At 33.9% G+C, this 24,184-nt stretch overlaps 1 protein-coding gene across 3 annotated transcripts in view; it reads right to left on the bottom strand.

Annotated features, from left to right (window-relative positions):
* The window catches only part of RBFOX1 (RNA binding fox-1 homolog 1), a 936,648-nt gene that overhangs the window by 10,592 nt on the left and 901,872 nt on the right, over window positions 1–24,184 (bottom strand). For all 3 annotated transcript variants that reach the window (XM_075164916.1, XM_075164917.1, XM_075164918.1), the window contains one exon: window positions 21,721–21,785. In XM_075164916.1, the coding sequence (XP_075021017.1) occupies window positions 21,721–21,785 (65 nt within the window). The remainder of the gene's footprint in view (window positions 1–21,720; window positions 21,786–24,184) is intronic.

Genomic DNA, 24,184 nt, shown 5'->3' with positions numbered 1-24,184 from the left:
CCTAGAACTGTAAGCACTGGGAAGGCAAGCTGTCAAAGAGATAATGAAAAAGACGCCAAAAAGGGCTGCCAGTATTTTCACTCAGTGAGAAAAAGGAATTAATCAAACTTCGTGAAAGAAGAACAGAGGATAATCAAAGTGTTTACTGATTTTTATCAACCGATCCAATAGCTGAACATCTTTACCACACAACTACCAAGAGCAGTAAAAGCTGTAACAAATGGAATTCCATATAAGTAACTATTTACAGCAGCAGTAAACACAAGTTTAAACTGCCAACATAAAGGACACTTGAATTTATAGAAGTTGTTTAATAATGTGCATTAGTACAACATTTCCTAGTCTTTCCAGAGCAAAAACTTCAGTATCTGCTATTTTTCACAGGGAAAACCAGTACAGCCTTAAATAAATACTAGCACAAAGACCTTACAGATGCTCCTTCATCTTCATTTTTTATTTTATCTGATTAGTGGAAGAGCATAGCATAATAATAAAAGCATCTCATAGAAAATGGTTATTTTCCCAGTCAAATTGCTCCATGAAATGAAGTCAAATCCACAGGCAGCAATACTAAAAGGGAAGAACCTCTCACAACTGAACATATGTCTTTACACAGTAATTCAAAAAGGCTGAAGGAAATATCTCTGAAACTGCATTTTTCCAAAGCAGTTTGGATTATATGTACTTCTCGGAAATTCCTTTGAAAGAGTATAAGCTGATCAATATCTCCTACCAGACATATGAATAAGTCAATGAGATGTATGCAAGCATTTATGCCAAAATTTTGACCAGCTACGCTTATTTATGTGCCGTAGCAGAGGTACGCCACAACAGGCACCTTAACCATTCTAAGCATTTTGTCAAATATTCATTTGCTTTTAAATAAGTATCTCCATATTTGCTATTGTTTCATGAATTAAATTTGTAGTAGTGTTAGTGTTAACAGGTTAATGACAGTATACAGGAGCAATTGCATTGAATTGCATTGGTTAAAAATTGCCAATATTCTGTTCTAGCTGTTTCAATAGTACAAACTCCAATGTTTGCTTCTTTAAGCTGCCTGCTTTTATGAAACGTTCTTCCTCGAGTTATAAAATTAAACCTTTCAGAATGTTTAATCTGTTTTGGAGATTGTATCTTTCTCCAAATGGAGGTCAGTAACTTAATCTAAGACTGTCAACTTCTAAAGCTTTATAATGCATTTCTTTTGCACACACACACACAGAGTCCCGCCTCCTGGGGATGATTCGGCTCAAATATGTAAATAAATACAGTCACAATTGGACAGATGTTATATCCACTTCCACCATACTTCATTCCAAATTTAGGTTTATATATACACTTGCCTCTCTGTTATTTCTAAATCATAAACTGCATGTACACTTGGAAGAAAAATAATACCAGGCATGCAACCGCACTGGATTTTTTTTGCTTGTAGATGGAAGGTGGATAACAGTTAAAAATTGGAGGAAGAGTGATATAAATATAGAATGATCCTGTCCCATATTTACACAAAAATTATAAAATGTAATATGCAGGTACATCCTAGAATGTCCTTGGAAAAGACACTACAAATTTTTTTCTTTACAAACTATGAATTTCAATCTTACAAAACCTAAAAGAAAAAAAAATATATTGAGCACTGATTTGAAAAATTCATTAAAAATGCTAAAGATTCAAAATGAACAATGTTCGGTAACCAATATGTAAATAAACCATGGATTTATTCTGGGTCTCATTCTGATTTATCAGGAGCCTGATGGGGCAAGATGCCCATTGCCCCCATCAGCCAGGAACCTCAGGATTAATTCTCCCCTAATGTACCCATTGTCAGAGATTTGCTAGAGGAAGGTCTTCAGAGATCCTTGTTAAAATTCCGTCATCAAACTGATAGGAGGTTTCCGATAGTTTCCCTACCTCTGTCCTAGTTCAGGTCTGTTTGCAGACTCTTTAATCATGCCTGCCAGAGACGATCTATCCCAGAAGCACAGAACATCTCTTCTGAAGAGTAATTATTTTTAGCCTCAGAACACACTGGATGCAATCAAGAGTGAAATATTTTTAAATTTCCCATGGAAGGATCCCTCTGACAGATACTTGAATATGTTTTCTTTATATAATGTGCATGCAAGAGCAGATACACATACATAAACAGAAATGTATATATGGACACACTATCCATTCGTTAACACATTTATTTATGCTTTTATTCCCAAATCAAAAAAGATGTCATGTGGCTGAGGGCTAAGTAGCCTTTGGCAGGAATGATAAAGTATTAGGAAGAGAAGAGTGAATATTACCAGCAGAATCACCCAAGACCTCCCATTTCCATTTGATGATAAAGTTCAAACCAAAACTTTACTTGCCATATTATTATTTGAAATCTACAAACACACACATTCTTTACAAGGAAACAATACGAACATACATATACTCACATTTCAAACATCGAGCATATTATCAGTATCTTCACTTTATATCAATTTTACAAACACAGTTGAATTACTGTAATGGAGTTTAGGAGCACTAAAAAAAGCACTATAAAATGGTACTGTAGGTGTTTTGCATGCATCTGAAAAACCACAGGAAAGTTAGCTTCGGTTCTAAAAGTTTATGTATCTCTATATATGCTCCATGTATTAAAACACAAAACATCACATAATAAATTAGTTGAAAGTCAATTTACAGATTTGAAAGACCAAATGCAACCATGGCAACTTGTACTACAGGAATATGGGCCAGAGAACTATTTTTTTGTAAAGCCAAAAGTCCTTTAAATTCTATGACTAAAATTTAGATATATAAGAAACAGAAGATACAGGCTTTCATTAGCTTTCTCCTTCAGATCATATTACAAAAAAGGCACCTACAGTCACCTATGATGGATATGTTTGTCACATGGTCAAAAACATACCTAACAAAAATATCTTATTGTTGAATCAATTCAACAGAGGTAATCAACTGGTAAACTGAAAAGTTTTAATAAAGCTACTTCCTTCTGTGTAAAGTTCACTGAATTTACAATAAACAAGAGTGCTATATTTTTCACTGCAATTCCAAAGTAGTGATGTATGGAATACGTATAATATAGTCTTGGACACTTAGATTGTGCCTGAACTGAGGGGAAAAAAATGTCTTTGTTAGAGAAATAATTATTGCTTAGAAGGGTTCACTCTGTAAAACAGGAAATTGTTTTCAGGACAAGAAAAATATTAAAGACCGCAAGTCTATCTCAAGAATTCCAAGTTTAAAAATTGCTAAAATAATTATATTTAGTCTTACTTAGCAAGGCCTAGATTTATAAATTAGTGGCCTCCCTACTACAGCTCACTCTAATCTGGAGCTGAGCAGGAAGCACAAGTGAAATAATGAAAGCCAAAATCCAAGTCTAGTGAGATCAAGGAAGTGTCAAATGTTGACTTCTCAAAATGTATTCTCTTAATGATGTAGAACTTTGAAAAGTCTATGTTAAATCAGGTTTTGTTACAGAAGAACTTTTCAGATTACCACCAAAAATGCTATGGGTAGCATACAAATTATTACCATTTTCGCGTATTTTGGCTTTAGCTATGATCTTCTTTTTCATAAATGAAAGTTTTTATTTATTTCTATGTAGGTCACTATTGCATAAACAGAAAACTTCACCTTTCATTTATTTCTGCTAATGTAAAACTCTATAAATAAACACTTCTTAATACCAACATTTTGTGTCACACTACATATCCTTTCATCTTTCAATACAAGCAGCTTCTATGAACTAAGTAGATTTTTTGCATAACATTATTGGCAGAATATGTCCTGGCACTGTTACTATTTATTTTGGCTTTTGATTTCTTATGTAGTGACATAATACCATCCTTACCTGAATTAAAACTAAGATTGTTCAAACTCTATTGCTTAAAAGAGAGAAAATCCCTTGACATATTCAATATATTTATAAATTACCATTACCTTTTAAAAACATTGTTCATTCTTCTGTACCCATGGCTTACAACATGATAGTATATTAGCAAAGCAGCTAAGACTTTTTACTTACTAGAGAGTGATCCTCTGAAGACACAGACCCTCTCTCCCACTATCTTATCCATAGGATAGACTTTGTGAGTGCTTTAGGGTCTGCAGTACCCTTGTGGGCAATATTTGCCCCCAAAGAGTTGAAAAGAAAATTGTTAAAACTATAGCACTTACAATGTCCTACATACATCTAAGCCTTTACTCTTTTCGTTAGTTCTGTTTGTTTTGGCTTCTTTAAAGTCACAATCGTGCTTGTACTGCACAGTAAGTATTTATTAGAAGATTTAACATATCCTTACTTTTCTAGGCCATATGATATTTAAACTGGAAATAAAACACCAAAGTCAGCAAAATAACCTAATGCCTTTTATATGGCAGAACCTATAGGCTCAAGCTATAAATTAATTAAACTATTCCAAAGATTTATACTATGGACTTTCCTATGCTTTCTCTTACGATTAAATGCAGCATGTGAAAAAGGATATTGAGACCTGGATGGATGCATCAAGAAGTATCAATGATTGTTACCTGCAGAGGTGTTACAAGAAATTTCATCTGCTGCAACGAAGACGAATTGATTTCTGCAAGAGAAGATAAAATTCACAATACTGCTTGCTGACTGGGAAATGTGCTAGCTGCCAATTGACTTGATGTTTACAGATGGGGTAGGGTAAGGGTGCTTTAATTTTAATGAATGTAGCAAGAAAAAGTGTTGACGTATTTCAGTACTATAGAGTTTATAAGGATCATGAGGTAGACATGCTGGGACCTTTTAAATGAAATAATGGTGACATTTGGATATGGACTATGTACAAACTCTTGCATTGGAAGCTTCATGTTTAGTGTTACAGATATGTCAATATATTTATGAAGTCTAATAAAAATAAAACAATATTTATATTGATATAGATATTAAAGGGCACTACTGCAAAATATGTAAAAAGCGTTTTTTGAAAAAAATAATTGCAATTTACTTCGTGCATCTGAAAGGAGGATATTGAAAATGAAATATTTTGCTTTTTATATGTCTAATATGATTGCAATCAGAAAACAATTTTTCTGCTATTTATTAAAAAAATGACATAGTATATTCTCATATACTGTCATCCAAATACATACAAAAGCCTTTTGCAGAATCTTAGGAGAATAAACTAGAGCTATAAGTAATTTAATATAAACCTTCTCTTGCAAAATTCTTTTTTAAGCCAGGTAACTAGATAATAAAAAGAGAAATGCTAAATACACTAATATTTCAAAATGCAGAAAACTTCACTACAGCACAAATCCTGATTTGTCCTTTCCAAAGTCAAAGCAAACAGGATTTGGGTTAGTGGAAACCATGTTTAAGGATTAACATAAAATGATTCCTTTATATGCATATACATAGCTTCCTGGAATTACTTTTGTGTTGTGTGGGATTTATAAAGAACCTGGGTGAAGTTTTAACATTTGGGTGCTGTTTTACTCCAAATCGCATGTAGCTTCTCCAGCCTGCACTGCTAGGCATGGTGAAAACCTGAGTTTTTCTGGTTTGCGCAGCTTTAATGCAAGAGTCTACCAAACAGGAGCTAGAAGGAACTAGTTCTCACTTGTACTGAGGACTACCTGGAAAACTTAGTTCTGCAAGATGATGAAAGCTCTGTCAAGCATTAAGTACTCTGACGATCCTATTGAAAACTATTCAGTTCAGGAGCAAACATCTCTTAGGGGTAACAGAACCTTGAGGAGTTAAGCCCTAAGAGAACAAAATCTACTTCTATTACTTCACCTCCAATGTATTAAAGAGATTTGAAATTCTCATTTAGAAATCTGTGAACCTTGTTACTTAGAAGTTGACATGGGGGGGGGGGGGGCGGGGAGAGAAAAACAAACACCAAAACCCAAACCCAAAATAAGGAATTTGTAATCCATACTATAGGGACAGGATTGATTAAGATCAAAAGGAGTATCTGATCATTGCCTCTGGCCTCTCTCAGAGATACTAACACCTGCCTTTTAGTATGAATGAACTTAGTGATCAAACTGTATACTCTTTCATTTTCAATTGGATGTACAGATTGGTAGTTTTGCTCTTTTTTTGTCATCTGCAGCAATTTCACGAGCTAATGAGATCTACCTAACACGTAATGTTAGAGAGAGGAATTTAAAAAAATGAAGGGGGATAAATTTAGCATTATAAATACAGAGCTACTCTGTATTTCATAGGTACTGTAATTTGTCACTGTATTTACTGCTATCACCTCTTTTATTATCACCTCTTGTGATAATTACATAGAAAGAAACAGGTAGATGTTTGCCTAAAAGGGATTCATCCAGTAGCAATGCAGACTTACCAGCTACTGTTGTACAGAAAAACCTTTTGATTCATTTCTATGAAGTTATTAAACTGCCCTCTCATTTTAAATGAAAAGATCACTTTTCCTTAAAAACTGCCTCAAAGTGGCTAGCTGAGAAACTCCTTTTCTTTATCTCTATTCAGAACATTTGTTGTTATGGAACATTGAGCCATAGAGACTATATCTTCAGATGCCAAAGTACAGAATTATCTGTAAGAATAATATGCAGGTTTAGTTACTTACAGAAAGACCCCAGAACACTAAATGCTGTTTGTCTTTTGGAACCACAGAAGTTATTGAAACTGTTCTGAAATCTTACTTTTTATTACCAACTCTTTACTAATTGCTGGTAGAAAATTAATTTTAAAAAATTTAACCCAAACTGATACTTATTTAAAAAACATCTACCATAAGACATTCTTTGTTATACTGCTTCAGTTTACATAGGAAGATACTATTTTCCCTGTATTTTGCTTTTGTAAAATTCATTTCACAACTCCATAAATCAATTTTTAAAGTAAGGAGAAAGTTACATATTGGTCAGCACAGCAACTGTGAGAATGAAAAGTAAGACTAGGTGCTGGAGTTCAATAAGTCAGTTCAATTTTTTATAACTAATTAGGTGTTATTGGTAACAATTACAAGAAATTGTTTAGTAGTTTGATGGCTTTAATGTTTTTATAGTGGCAGGGTTTTATTTAGTTAAATTCTATACTATTGTTTACATAAACCTAGAGGGAGAACTGATAATCAGAGGTCTCACTGTACACATATATCACACCTGATGTCCAAAGCAAGTATTATTCCTTAGTGTGGACAACCTATAATTTGCAAAAGGAGTCCTTCTGAGTTAAGCTGACAGTGTGGTACGTCATATTCTACCTGCCTTAAAGTCCATGAAAAGCAGGCCTGGAAAAGGGCAGCTAACCTAACTCAGTCCTTTGCAAATGTAGGGTTGTTCCCTTTAAAGACCAATTTTATGCACTAACTGTATTGAGCGTACAAGGCTTAAAAAACTCACAAGTAAGGTATGGTGAAAATTCATGATGCATTTTAAGTTGTTTTAATGTTCCTCATCACTTCTCCACTTTTTATTGATTCAAAAAGGTACAAGAAATGTAAGGGGACCCAACTTTATTACACAATAAGCCCTCCTCAGTTATTATCATACAGAATTGCTTCCATCAATTTAATTTGTGTATTAACAGTATAGAATAAAACTTTTACTGCTCATTGTTTTATACTTCAGATGTAAAAGAACACACATTTAAAATCCAGTGAACTTTTTTTTCTTTAAATAAAATTTTAAAAGTTGTTACTGGTTGTAAGGGAGATGAGATAAACAGAAAAACAAATTGAAAGAGTAACGTGACAAATACATTGATCTGAATGTACAGTTGGACATATTCAACTTGCCAGATATTCAGAGCCTGGGCTAAGTGCAATCATTTTAAGTGCTGGAGTGGCACCCTTTGGCAGCCTGAGCTCTCTGATGGAACCCCAGACAGTGCGGGTCATGAACATGTACTTCTGGGACGCAAAATGGCTGTGTTCCACCTGAGCAGCTATTTCTCAAGGGCAAACACTTCTGCATACTACTACTTCTCTCAATCCTATACCAATTTCTTATTTCTTCTAGCAAATTGAAAACTACCACAGTTTTTTACCAGTATGGTTATAAAGGTATTTTCAAAGTTGGAAAAAAATGTTTAAACATTCAATGTATTTCCTGAATTCGGACAAAAAGAGAGGAAGAGGACAGCAAAAGTAATAGTAAGTGATTTGATGCTCTTTCTTACTTTGGGGTAGTTATTGATCCTGCATTACCCCAATTTTCAAAAAGGTTCAAATATGTTCTAATTTCCCCGGCACTGTTCCCCACAGACCATTTGGCAGACTCCTAACAAATATATTCCTCGAAGCCCCAGATCTGGCATAAACCTCCCTATCAGTTCTAGCACTGTTAGTTCTACCCAGCTGGTCTTCTGCATATCCAATACCTTAGATGCTTTCTTTCTCTCTCCTTGATGCTGTTAGTTTGGTGAAAACAGGCCATACTATAGCATAAAACTGGATTTTTTTTTTTTTAAACCTTTAATCACTAGAGTCCAAGCCTTATCTTCGTTATGGCCGTTTAACATATAAAATGACTTCTCCAAAGAAACCTCACATGTGAATACCTTCCCTCTTTGCTTCTTGCTAAACTGTATTCTAGAAAGATTCAATGTGGTAGAACAGAGAACAGCTTTAGGAGAGGAGTTTTTGACCACCCTCTGTCAGCCTTTCCATCTTGGCATCTTTTTCACAGGATAGCTTGGAAAAAAAAAAGGATGATATTCTACATGTATCTTTCTGTACTGCATTTTTTATTACGGGAGACCTTTTATTACAAGATCCTTGATTAGCAACATTAGGGCTTATACCCTCAGGAATGCCTTTCAGACATTATTAATCTAATAATTTGTATTTAGACAGGGACAGGGCTTGCACTATAAAACCAAATATTGTTTGAAAGTTTTTGTGATGGCATGAGATGGGCAGGAAAAGTCCAACTGCCAGAATCAAAACCACACTCTGCAGCATCAAACTTCAAAGAGCGTAAAATATTTTCAGGTTCAACTTCAATCACCTGACTAAAAGTACCCTGTTTTAAATTAAAGCAGGCCACTGAATTGAAAGACTTAGATAATACAGTATTAAACAAAAATATCTAAGCAAGTGAAGAACAGGATTTTAAATGAAGCTTGACTAAGGTTTTTCATTATATACACTATTTAGTGAAAAATATTACTAATTACAAATGACTTCAATAAATGTTATGTACTCACAGAAATTAGGCCTTCTGGACTGTGCAATTTTGTTTAGTATTTTTTTTTTTAAATCCCATAGCCTAATTTCTTCAGCATGTTTATACTACCACAAGTAATTAAGAGGCCTAAGATATTTCATAAATATATTTTGTCAGTACTTTCCCTTACCAAAATGTTGCATCTACCCATTTTCAAGAAGAGCTGTCTTTTATGGTCTTGCTCCTGACAGGTCACCTTAACTGTGCTGAAGTAGTACAGAGAAAACTTCTATACATTCATTCTAAAGCATATTGACTTAATACAGAAGCTACATGCATATGAACACTGAATTTAAGCTTAAGAAAGACTTTATATATGAAGTTTAGTAAAACCACATCAACAAATTGTAATTACTATGTAGTATTTTTAGCTTTTATTTCTACAGAAATCTTTTCTGTAAGCATGTTTAAATAGTCTTGACTCTCTTTTAATCTACGTACTCTGAGAGTTAGTTTCAAGTTCGAGATACTTGATATTCCAATGAGGTTGATTAGCTTTTAGTGTAGATGTATTTTACATGCTCCATCAGGAAAAATTAAGTTAGAGTATTAACAGCATTTCTGTTTAACGAACATTTATCAGTTTCCTTCAAACTTTTCCAAAATTCCCTCAATGTTTCCCATCCTCATGAACACTATCACCAATAGTGATTAGTATCACCAATGATCTCAGCTACTGGAATGTCAAATAGATACCAGAACAGAGAGAGGAATTCTGTTTTATACCATCTTTGATACAATCCTGGAACTTTAGGCTCCTTCAACATGTGGAAAGTTGGGAGTTTCTCCTCACTGAGAAAATGGAGTGAAAGTTTTCATAAATACTGAAAGTCTGATAATTCAGTTACACATAAATATATACAACTTTTATCACATTTTCTACATCTAAATAGACTTTATTTTAAAGGTCAGTGGCAACCTAAAGTAGAATGGAGCTCAGAAAGAGCAGAAGCTTATAACAGAAATGGGATGTACAGTACAGACCTAACCGCTGATCCTGCCTGACCCATACGTGATTTGGCTACTTTACTGGTTGGAAAATTCAGAACCTGGAAGTGGAAGATAGAAAGAGATTCAGACAACGGGTCTCAGATGCTCTTTTTTATGACTTGAGGAATCTAACCATCATGAAGCACAATTCCAACCTAATTACAGGACAGACTGTTACTCTGAGTGCTCACCCTAAAAGTTTCCATATAGTCACCCCATCCTGGGAAAGGCAGTGGTCCTCTTTCTTTGTCTGCACTACTATATATTCCTAAAAAAGCATCAACCTAGTACCGCATTTTCCCTCCTACAGTCATTGGCCCTGCTATTCTTCAGATGTACAAAGGTACTCACAGCTGTGTTGGGAAGTTTATTTACGTCGGTCATTGTAGGTGTAAGAACCTATGTTTGTAGGGCACATGGGACAAATTACTAAGTATTGTCTGTGTCCTGTCTTCTCCCTAAAGGGCTGGGTGACAGTTGGACTTTTCAACACTTTTTACACAGCACGTGATTAAGAACAAAATTTTGACACACATATAATTTCACCCAGCACTCCCAGAAGTTTTTAGTCCGTCTTCTTGGCAACACAGAGCTTCCATAAAATAGAAGCCATAATAGAGGTCAAGTGGGATTTTAAGAAATCAGGACTTCCCTAAAAATAATCACACTAACTCTAAGAAATTTGAAACGTAAAAGAAATTATAATCCATTAAGATTCAGTGATTATAGTTCATACACCATAATTCTTGGACTTTGCTTACTAACTTCACAAAACTAGACAGAAATAATTTTGCTTAACACAGCGATGCAGCCCCCCCTCCCAAAAATACAGCAACTGCTGAAAACAGTGCAGAGCCCCAGAACATAGGAAATTAAGATGAAGGCAAACACAATACAGAAGTTACAGTGGGAAGATTTAAACTATATGTAATCAGTTGACTTTTTCTGGTAAGACCACCAGGGGATTACCAAATACAGCCAGTATTTAGAATTCATGGATCAGAACCTCAGCCAGTAAAATTGATACAGCTTAACTGAAAGCACTGACTTCACTGGAGCTATTCCAAACGGTATTCTCCAAGGATCTGGTGCTAACTATATAGTGCAGCAATGATTTTTCCCAGAAGTGTTATAGGTGGTACGTCTATACATTTCTCCATTATATTATTAAAGATACTTCATTTTTCCTTCATGCTCTAAACTTTAAGGCTTCGTTACTCTTGTTAGGATTCTAATGTTGAGGGCTTTTTCACGATGAATTATAACATAGCTGGCGGCTGGCTGCTTGAATAGTTTCTGTATTCAAGTATGGAAAAAGTTTCAGAGTTTCCCTCTAAAATAATTTTATGAAGTCCTCCCCAACTCCCTCCTTTCTAGTGTCCTAAATTTAAATATCAAGGCTATCAAAGAATTTAAACTTTTTAATATTAGCATAACAACTATAATAAGAAGGTTGATTTTGCTATTATCGTGCTTTATATTCCCATTATTGTAAGATCAAAGTACATTATCATACTCATAGCATTTGAATCACAACACAAAGACAACTAAACAACTTTACAGCTATACCTTTAAAATATATGAAATGAAGTAAAAATAAAACTATAAACAGAAAGTAACTCATGTGGTATCAAGCTTCAACAACACTAACAGTAACTTGTTTGACCTGATGTGCATGATGAAAGTATATTTTACTTTTAGACTAATTTCTTCCACGCCAGGTTCTTTTTTTTTTCTGCAGAATTGCTTGTTCAACCTAACTACTAATAATGATGCCAAGATAAAGAGGAAGACGCAGATATTTTGCTTTCACTTAGGTATTCTGCTTTCATTGTCAAGAGATAATGCATCTCCTAACTCCATCATTCCTGACCATTTATTTTCTGAAATTTTGAAGCAGTCTTGGAAGTGTATGTAGTAAAACCCTGCATCAAAATAAATTAATGTAGCTACTTCAGTAAATATTACCTCACAGAAAACACTACAGCTCATCTTGGTTGCCCAGGCAAAGGTAGCTCGTCCATCTGCTTGGACTTAGCTGCCACTCCAGAAGGTCCAGTGTCACCTCTGCCTGCATGGGTGTCTGACATGCCCTGGGGTGTCTCAAATGGCACTAGATGCCTGTTTCCAGGTGGCTTAACCAAGCCCTTAATTTGACTGCCAGGTTAGGCACCTCTGCATTGCTTTTTATCTGTGTCTTCCTTCTGCTCAATACAGGACATTTCAGTGTGATTTAGCCAATGACAAGATGTCTCTAACATAATTCAGACTGCCAAAGACAGCAGAGACAGAAAAGTTAAGAAATCTCTCTCATTAAATTTTATCCTGCCACCAGTCACACAAGTTCTTGAACTGGAATAATTCATTTTAATACTAAAAAGCACTTTTCCAATTGTGAAAAGCACACCTTCAAGAAAAGAAAAAAAAAAAAGAAAAAAGAAAAAAAATTCCTAACTCTTCTGGACACTAGTGGAAATGTGCATTCCCAAGACAGGTGATATGCCTGTATTATTCTATTTACTCATAGGAAAAAAAAAAGAAAAAACCTGAAGAGAAAAATGGTCAACAGAAGATGCTTTCTCATAATTTGTATTCTTATGTCAGGCTTTCCCCAGCAGATGGAGGGGAATCTTTTTTAGCCCTTCTGTTGAGCTAACTAAATAACCCATTCAGATACTACAAGAGAGAGACTCCTTTTAGCATAGCCTAATATTAATACCGGAAAGTATGTTAGGGAAATGACAAGGTGTCCATACTACATACAGTGCAGATATAATGCTTCCATGGCAATGTCTTGTATATGAACTCTCCCTCTCTCTCCTCCCATTACCGCTCAAAGACTGTATAAAGAAAATTTCTAGCAAATTGGCGCTATACTTTGCAACTTAGTATAGTTGTTGGAAAAATTATTATTATTTTTAATATATTGCCAAAACGTGGACAATGTCTTACAACACAACCAGTGGAAAAACCTGTAGCCCTTTCACCTACATTTTAAATCTATACATATTTTATTTCCTGATTTTTTTTTTTTAATCAGAACTATACAAATACGCTTAGTTCTAATTCATATTACTTGCTGTATCAGTGGAATTTTTTTATGTATGAAGTATTACATAATATATTATACATAGTATAAATGTATTTATTAGTAGTAATACAATATACATAGTATAAATACGCATATTTATCTGCAAGAGGAACACAGATGATTTTTAAGTGGATCTTAACATTTTAAAGTGAAACCTAAAACTAATAGATGAAATTCTGAACAACACATAAATCAATACTAGAATTTCTACTAATGTCAGTGGCGTAACTGCTCTAAGATTATTTGCCTTTTACTGTGATTAACACAGTCTACACACTTAAACTAAATCCCTCAAGAAGTAATCCAGTAATTTTACTTCAGAAGTGCTCCATGTCAGCATTGTTAACGGATGTCAGTATCACCCAGGATTGCTAAATTAAGGCTATTTTTGAAATTTTATCATTTATATTTGAAAAAAAAATTTATTACTATATTTTGGACATATTTTTCACTCTCTTTAGGGCAAACAGTATAGCATTTTGAAGTCAGCTTTGTGTAAAGAATCAGTATTTTATCCAGTAAAATACATAACAAAATATGTATTTATTTTGTTGGGGGATTTATTCTTTATGGATATCGTGTCATCTTTAAAACAATGTCTCATTAAAATATACTCTATATTTGTTTCTGATTTCATAATGATTATTATGGTTTACTAGTAACCACCATTTTATCCACGATAAAATCTCCTAATATACAGGGGTATAATTATAAAACTTCTTTAGCAATAACAATTCTTCCCCTTTAAATTATTTTAATGTTTGAATTACTTTACAAATTACTTTACAACATCATTTTTTCATATTATAACCAAAATACCATATATATGAAAACTTTGCCAGGATTATTTAAGAATTCATTCAAGAAAAACAAAATGGAGTTAGAGGCTGGTACACGTATGGTTTAAACAAAGACCTTACATTTTTCTGCATGTATATGAAACATCCTATAGCAGTTTTCACAAAAAAGTTGTTCTTTAGCATACATGGGTAAACTTTCTATTCCCATTCCTGCTGTGCGGTATTCTTACAAACTGCTGTTTTGCCACAGGTATGTTCCTAGAGTATTAGAAACTTGATGAGCTCAAAGGTATGTGAAAAAAAATTCTATTTAAATACCTAGCCAAATGCTTTAGACTCCTTTGAGGTGGGAAATGCTACAGTAAAAACATGCAAGAGTGTAAATTGCCTCTTTCTTGATTAATCTAATCTACATAGTTATTTTAAGTTTGTTCTTCTAACACTTCTTCAGCTTGCCTAAAACACATTGCAAATTACATGGCTAATCCATGTATACTATATCCAATTAATTCCATATTTTATTAATAACATTTAATTCCTTCATCTTCCCTCTGACTCACAATGCCCTTAATTCCTTCTTGCTTTTAAAGCACTCACAGTGGAAGCACTCAGGTTGACAATACTTATAGCATGTTCTAATCTGCCTCTTTGTGGTCTATCAAGTCAATGATCTGAAAACTAAAAAGTGTATAATTAGACACTGACATGTCCAAAGGAACTGTTACGGTCTATCATGTCACAGGCACTGACCCAATAGACTGTAACAGTTTTGGTCTGTTGGATTAGGAATCAATGTTTTACTAACTCCCTAACTCCATATTTATCCAGTCTGCTGAATACAACACACTTGAAAATTTTAAAGTCACACCTTCTTTCAATATCCTCTAAGAGTGAAGGAGCCCATATGAACTATTAAAGAGATAATTCCTACTTTAAAAATGTTAACCAATGCTTTTTTTTTTTCTCTTTTTAGAGGAAAAGCATGCATGAAAATGCATCAAAGAAATATATTTATAATCACAGTTATTTACTATGAACTTTTATTTTAAAGTAAGAAACCCCCAAGTTAAAACTCATGCTATATAACCTGATGTAGGCTAGATGTATTAAACAAAAAGAAAGCAAGGATATTGAAGTTGATATGTAAATATCAGAATAGGTGCACTGATTTTTTTTTTTTTTAAATTATAAGCATTTAACAGCTCCCACTATGTTGAAGAAGAAACTGGCAGCAAAAGTACTCAGCATCTTTAAACTTGGAGCACTTTAGGAAGCCAGGTATGGAAATCTAGGCTCTAGAGTTCCTCTACCTTCTCTCTCAATTTTTTCTTCATGATTTCCAGCATGGATGCCAAAACAGATTTTACAGTAATAGCCAAGCCTTACCTTGCCTATGGGGATTCTTAAAATATCCCTTGATACTACAGTGAAGGAGAATGGAAATTACAGGAAAGAGAAGTAGAAGCAGGGTATGAAGAATACAAGCTCTGACATGATAAAAGTTTCATAATAGGTGTTTACCATCATTCTGGGGCAGGAACCCTAAGTCTTCTCACTACTATATTACCTCAGAATTGAACTAGTGGAGTAGTTTTAATAATTACATGGATATTACATGAATACTGATGTTACACACAGGTGAATCAAGCCTTCAAAGTATCAGAAAACATATTAATTTTACCAAATATTAGAGGAATGTATTAAAACATCAAAGTATATAAAGTAGCTTTCCAGACTTAGTAGGAGATTATATTTTTATGAAATGTAATTGTTTGCCATGTTTTCCTACATTAATATGACTCACTGTGTTCTCCCCAAAAAGTGGTATATCTACAATATTTAAGGATGAACCATGTTTCAGTCATTAGAAAGTACTCTATGCCATACATGTTTATTTCAGCTAGCTCTATACGAAACTCTGTTCATAGTATTTTACACTCTTTGTTTTTTTTTTTTCCTCTACTACATTCTCTTTATTCATAATCATCTACTTTTACTTTCTAATTCCTTCACTAAAAGGTACTGTTATGGCTATAACATGAGTCACATACTCCAGTCATCCCCAAAACAGTGATCTGAGTGATGAATATGGATTATGAAATATTAACACGATGCCAGTGATCCTCTAGTTTGCCACAGATCGGATACAGACATAAAGACATACAAGTCTAATAGGTAGATGCCCAAATCCATTACCTCTCTGTAACAGCAAAGTGAATGATTTTATTTTTATTTGCAGTATTAGGGAATAAACAAGCTTTAGCTACCACACAGGATAACCACAAAAAAAACTAGACCAATCAAACACCACCACATCAAACCCAAGTGTTTGAAGAAGAAAAGTGTTAAATATATGCTATATTATTGCTGTTACAAAAGCTAAACACAACCTTTGTACCTGGCCAAGATGCTAACTGATCCTTTTCATTCTCAAAATTTGAGTAGCTCAGGATATGGTCTATACAATTCTTGCTTATGTATCATCTTGTCCCCCAAACTTCTCCATTTCTCAAGATTCAACTTGTATAGCAAAATTCAAAAAGCTTTGAAGGTTCCAGCTGGGAGTAGAAGAGTAAAGTTATCGCTGTGTTCTATTCTTTTTCCTCTTCCAACCCAATTAATTTAGAAATTAAAACTGTGTATAGAAGCTTTTTTTCCTAAATCTTAAAAAGTACGATCATGAAATGAATGAAATACTACATTTTAAAATATTTATCCTCCTATAAAATTATTTAATGGGAAATTAAATTCTGACTGAAGATGCTATTATATTTTATATGCTCTTAAAACCTTAATTTTTAGTATATATCACTAGTAAGATCCTCAATAAGAGAAAATAATTTGAATAAAACTATAGTGGTTTTCATTTTTTATTCATAAAATAGAAGATCTTAAAGTCTACAATATACAAAAAAATCACCTCCATCTACAGAAGCTCACATTTTTATTTTGTGTATTTTTATTCTTCATTCTAATTTTTCATTCTTTAATGAGTATGTTTCCAATTAAATCAAATCTGTACCTATTCTATTTTAGGATAATCTGACCAAAAATATCAAGTATTACTCTCTACTACTTGCCCAAAGAGAACTGGAAAATATATTAAGTTATATCCCTGTAGACACTAGTACTTTTACAAAAATGAATACTCCACATAGGCATGTTAAAAATGTAAACTATTAGAATATCAGGATTTTACCAGGAGTAAGATTTCAGATCTGGAAGATACACAACTTCCTTACAACAAAATCTCCTCTCTCAAATTTCATACAAAATCCTATGTATGACCACAGAACATGTAACACAAACTGATAGTGAAAAAAATATGTATTTTATACTACAAAGTGTTATGTGCAAAATATTTTGGAATATGCCTTATTTGCTTTTAAAAAAGATCAGTGAAAAAAACAGGTCAGCTTCCAGTGATGAGGGATCTAATCCAGACAACGAAGTCATCAATGGGAATCTTCCCATTGTTTCTAGTGAGATTTAAATTTGACACTATATTAGAAAAAAGGAATTACCCTCAGAGCAAAATACCTCTGTACATATGTGTGTGTGGGAGGGGGGTGTGTGCATGTGCATATGTGTGTGTGCGTGTTTGTGGGTGGGTGATGGATGGGGAATGTGTGTATATATATGAATACACAATCATACATATATAAACACACATAATTATCATTATTAAGTACAACGGGGTTAGCAAGCAGTACAAGTGAAATGACTCTGCCTTTAGACAAGGCTAAGTTTACTATTACTGGGGTTTTGTTTTATTAAACTACCATATACACTTTCATAAATATTGCTGACAAAGTTAATATGCAAGAAAGGAACATTTTTCTTACTCCGATCAAAGATGCAATAATCAAATCATAAAACACAAAACCAATAGCCAATCAATGTGAATAAGTCTGCCCATAGGCTTAATTCAAGCAAGCCATTCACTGAGCTATGTGATGGATCTGTCAAATCCAATACAGCATTACAGACATACTAGCAACATCAAGTGAACATGCAATGACAAAATGACAATACGCCCCACTGCCATGCTTTGACTTCTTCTACCTCATAAATATACAACTGGATGACTTGGCTAGTTTCTCTTACTTCAGACTTGCACAGAAATCTAACTATATTTTTATTTATATTTTGAAAATATTACAAGAAAGCTGAATAAAAGCTCTACAAACATTTTATTGACATCTGATTTAGTATCTTTTGCATGTCCTTACAATTATTTTTTCCAAACACTCTCAGTTAAAAGAGTTTGGCAGGCAAAGCTCCTATATGAAGAACATATATAGATCAGTAGGTCCCCTTTTATCAGTTATAAAAATTGGAAAAATTATCAGAAATATTTTAAATATTGGAAAGTTAAACATGATTTTTTTGATCCACTTCTGCGAAGAGCTTCAAATCTTTAAGCACAATTTAGTGTGATGATAGATCACACAGCATAAAAATCCAATTCTAAATTTTTTTAAAGTTGTATTCAGTGATTATATTGCTTCATAAATTAAAAAAAAAAAAAAGAAGTACCTTTCTCTTTGTTTGCTTTGTTGTTTTTGTTTTACAATTCTAAGAAATGACTGGAGAAATCTGCAAGGTCTACCTCCATTGTGAAATTGTTTTTACGAGTACATGATTTGACTTAACAAATACTTAGGGGTTTGTGTTGATTTGTTTCATGAGATTTCTTTGCCACCTGATTCTCCCCTATATATCTGTTCTTTGCCTATTTCCAGCAATATTTCCAGCTGTGACAAACAAGGATACCATTGCATTTCTTCACAATAGAGCTCTCTTACAGTGATCATTATCCATTGACTTGGTGTATTGATTCTGGAGTCTCAAATCTTTCTGTTAACCTTTATTTTTAATTCACCAAAACATCTCCAATCTAAAGATTTCCTCTTTCCATCTCCTGACTTAAGAAGCATGTCAAATATGGAACATTGCCATTCATCATGTATATGAGCTGTGATAAAAAAAAAAAACTTTTTAAATTTTTTTAAATTAATATGAAGTAGTATTTCCATGATATGCCACTGCTTCAATAGTAGATACTCACTTCATTTTTCTGGGCATTGTTTACACACACACAATAAATATATTTCATGTGTAATTAAATTAAATAGGGGCTCAAATCAACAATAAATAAGAGTAGTGTATAAGGAGATATGGAATCTTCAATACTGTCAGAGGACAGCAGATGATTATTACATTGAGAAGAAAAGACAAGCAGTTGTACTGAACTATATTTCAGCACTTTCAATATTAGTAATTCACCAAAGTTGCTCAATTAAATTCATTTAAAAATGAATGAAAAGTTAATCAAGTTAAGCAAACTGTAGTTGTGAGTAATCAGAGGTATCCATGTTTGTACATAGTTTCCCATATGCAGAGAAATGTTTGAGCAGATTGTTATTTGTTTTGTTCTCTATGCTAGTTTTAGGGTTCTCCCATAAAGAAATTCAGTTACAATATTTGTAATTGAGACAAGAAACCATATTCATTTGGGGGAAGCAGATCAAAGATGAGGGTTAACCACATTTAAAAAGAGAAGCTAAATTAAAAAAAATCCAAGAGAGATAAAATTAATTTAAGATACTTAAAATTATGCAAGAAAAGACAGGTTATTACAATTCTAATTATACACAAAGTGTATCTGAAAATTAGACATATTTTCAAAAAAATAATTAAGGGTTGTAACAACTGCATTATTACTGATGCCATCTCAAGCTTCCTTTACAGCCTTTAAGAGCGCTGTCTTCTTAAACAAATCCTTTACTTTTTTTGTCAGCATAACTCTTAGTGATGTTGACTCTCTACCCATAGCAGAACATGTGATAAACTGATGTTTTATCTTACAGCATTTGTTTTGGTTTATGAGAAGGTACATTAATTCATAATTAAAGCATTTAAAAGTCATCTTGATATTGTTCAGTTTCGCTATGTAACGTAGAGGTTTTCAGAAATTCATTTATTCATAGGAATAAACACCCTATAAAATGATCCAGGGATCCTGAATGATATCTGGCAAAAAATGACTAACCACAGGAGGTTATTTATAATTTTGTCCTTTCAGTTTAGTAAGTTTTTAGAAGCAGGAATTGTTTTGCATTATTAGCTCACAGAAAAATACTAGAGCTGCGACATGCTAACACACCTTTGTGGAAATGAAATGAAACTACTGAGTAGCACTTCACCTTTGTAGGTTACCCTAAGTAGAAATAGCACATCGCGAACAAAGTGCGTACAGCACATATCTATTTGATATTACTGATCCAAAATTAATAGAAAGTAACTTGCTTACCTGTCTGACACAGCATGCCTCAGCCACACATGCAAATTATTTTATTCACATAACTTTTAAAAATATATCTTCATTACCCAGAATAAGCATTTAAAAGGCAAATAAGCATGCATAGCATTGAAACATTCATACCATGGTACTTTGTTCTAAAAATACAGAATCCATGAACAGCACTTCAATCTAAGAAATAGTTCACTGAAATTTCTTAATCTGTTGATTTCTTTAAGAAACAGAAACATTTAAAACAATGTCTAATTTAGCATCTAAAGAAATTTTTCAATACATATTCAAGACTTAAGAAATTATCTCCAAGATCCCAAGGGAAAATTTTCTTATATCAGGAATTGAGAAGTGTGACCTTACTTCTCACTGCTATTGTGAAGCAAATATATGCATGTGTCTTTCACAATATACATCCTCCCTTTACGACTGTACACTCTTCAAGTACTTGAAAAGTATTAAAGATAGCGTAGATTTTCTTAAGGGTACAGTTTATGAAGAAAACATCGGATATTCTTTCTTTTCATGACAAAATCATGTCCACACACTGCAAAGACTTAATTTTATGCCATTTGACAAAATCCTATTCCTACTGAAGTCAATAGCAATTTAGACATTGGCTTCAAAGGGGTCCCAATTTTCATCTTGCAAGAAGACAAATTAATTTATGTGACATGGCTTTTAGTTTATTGAAGTTAAGTCTTTGCATGTTTCTCTTATGCAGATTTTAATAATCTTTTATTCCTGGTATTATTTTCACCAAATGCGGTTTACATTTTGAGGATAAAAATACAGAGCAAAAGAAGAATAACTGAATTTTTTTCAGTATTTCAAAAAATCAAATGCCTGGAAAGAAAGCAAATGGAAAAAATATTGTTTTTCCTTGGAAAAGCTTTCTAAGTTCAAGCTTAGACACAGTTCATTCTCAGTTTCCACTGACTAAAACAACGTCAATGAGAATTGAGGGCACTCAATAGGTTCAGGTTCTAAATCAACTGAAATAATACTCCTAAGACGAATAATGATCTTTAGTAGCAGACCATCATGAAGCTGTACATATATTTATCTACATAGTACAAGGGTCACAGACATTAACTGGATGATCTACAGCTTGGGAATGTGCACATCTCATGCCTGATTCTCAATTAAGGCCCAAAATCTCTCAATTTATGGCTATTCATGGATTATAATAAAACAGTCTGCTTTAGATATCACAATTATCTGCAGAGCAACAAGACAGTTATGAGACTTCAACAAGGCAAATTTATAGAATCATCTTCAGCTTCCACTGGTCAAATATTTATTAGCAGTAAATGAGGTCTTACCTGTCACTGTAGGCAGCTGCAGTGGCAGTGGCAGGCTGGGCATACCGGTAGGCAGCATAACCACCCTGAAACACAAACTCACGCTCTAACTGGATTGCTACAGCACCTTAAATAACATTTTGCAAAATTTAGCAACAATTGAAAGAGTACTGTCATGCTGTAAATTCAGTTAAGGGGTTAAATACATAGGAAATATTTCAGTGAATCGTTAAGCAAAATTTATCACCACAAACTTGTACTTGCTAAGATCTGTCCCAGAGATCAGGAGAAAGCAATGAACTGTATTCACCAACGTTAGTTTTTTTACAAGACAATACTGTATTCTTTCACAAGTTTTCAAGTAGCAATTGTTGTTCTTATGAATGAGGTGTATGCATATTAATAAAGCGATGCTGAATTTAAAAGAAAAACTCAGCTAATAATCAATTCTTTTTTGTACAAAATATGATTTGTCACGTCTGGTTGATTAAACCTACGAATTTGTGCACTCAATTAACACTTAATGTTACATAGGTTTCCAATTTATACATAAAATTATAATGAAGAAGCAAAATTCTCTTCTTCCATGAATTAACATTCAGTTGTATGTAACAGTAATTGCAGCTGTTCAATTAAGCAAACAGGACAAACAAACACACATTTGAAAGGAATTGTGTGCAGTGATGCATTGATTATCAAACTGTGAAAACAGCAGAGCTTCCTGTTCAATGGACCACGGTGTTATATCAACCATTTCAAAATGATCTCAGCATGCCAATTAAGAGAGGCCAGTCTCCACAGATAACACAAACACGATTTACGTCCCAATTAGAATTCACCACCCCATAATCCACTGGGACAGGGGACTTTTGTATTTCCTTTCCCACTTTCCCCCACCTTAACAAAGTCGAATAAGACAGTATCAGATCACTCAGCTTTGAATAAAATTCACCCTTTTGCAAAAGTGTTCGCTTTAATGGATTTTTTTTTTTTTTTGGAAGGCTGCATTCATAATATCATAAGATATTATGCTGAAGCATGAAGAATAGGCCACGATGTGTCAACCTTTACTGTAACAGTAGTACATTTTTACTGCAGGAACTTTTGTGGGTTTTCTATTTTGATTTTAGAAATAAAAATTCACTCTTTTCAGAAAAGCAATTTCAACTACTTTTACAAGCTATTTCCCCTTCTACTACTTTGCTTGGTGGAATCGCTTTCATTCCTAACAGGTGTAAACCTTTTTTGGTTTGGAGATTTGAAGCAGGTTGATTTTGGAAATCAATCATACAGTTGATAACGCCACATCACCCTAAAAATAAACACAGGTTTTACATATACTGACAGCTCATTAGAAAGTCCAGGCTTTGAATTGTCAACTTACTGGAGGAATATTCTTTCTGACTTTCTCAAGCGCTGACACAGAGCCTAGTACCTTTACGTCCCCACTCCTGGCCAGCCCCCGCCCGCAGCAGTTGTGTCGCACAAGCCCTGCCGTAAGGCAGGTACTTCCATACCACTATATATGCTGTCTCTTTGGCAGCAAGCTGCTTCTCTGTGCGAGCACAGAAGCGTTGAGATGAAATACTTTCTCATTTCAGATCATTTGATTTTCATAAACCAATAGAAGGCTATTACTGTCAAAAATGTATAATAGGCACATATTGCTTGCAGGTATGTGCGTACAGGCAATCGGATGTCAAATAATGTCACCAAGTGCAAACTGAGCCAGTAAACAGTGAGGCTGAGAGATGGTAATGCAAGCTGCGCACTTGGTCTGGCTTCCGCTACAAGGAGAAAGATGACAGATTATACAAATTTATCAGTTCTCCCCTTCTGTTTTTTTGAGTGCTAAATATAGCACCTTTTTTTTTTCTTTTTTTTTTCTTTTTTTCCCTGAGTGCTGATACGAGGGAGTACAAATGGTAAAACTATAAAGAAGATATTAAACTTGTTTTCATGATCCAGTCCTGAAAACGTGTGGCAGACTGCAAGTCATTCTGCAGCATGACATGATTCTGTTCGCTACATGTAGGACTCCTTTGCTTGCATTTCTAAAACCCCCTATTTAAATGTGAGAGCCACTTCACTTCCATCCAACTATGCACATAAGGACTCCCACGGCGGTACAGAATTGAGAATGGGCCACCATGAGAAGTATCAATGTTTCAATGTTCTTAATCAGACAAAAATGAGACGAGCTGTTCACATGCTGGTTGGTCTTAAATCTGCAGATGGTGGGCTCTGTGAGGATTGTTTGTCTTTCCTTTATTTAACTATCACTAAAAATTGGTCAGTCTGTGAACATGGACCCTTTCTTGCTCCCTAAATACAAGAGTTACATTCCTTTTATGCTTACATTTTGATTTGCTTTCATCAGAGAATTGCTGCTGAACAATGAAGCTCAACTCTATTAAGCAGCTTTGGATTCAACAATCAGTATGAAATCTGTGAGAGTTCTGGAAAGACTGAGTCTAAAGCAATA

Source organism: Calonectris borealis, chromosome 16 (genome assembly GCF_964195595.1).
Source record: "Calonectris borealis chromosome 16, bCalBor7.hap1.2, whole genome shotgun sequence".
In the NCBI taxonomy this organism is placed as follows: domain Eukaryota; kingdom Metazoa; phylum Chordata; class Aves; order Procellariiformes; family Procellariidae; genus Calonectris; species Calonectris borealis.
The sequence above is the reverse complement of the archived record's forward strand: the minus strand, read 5'-3'. Positions and strand labels throughout refer to the sequence as shown.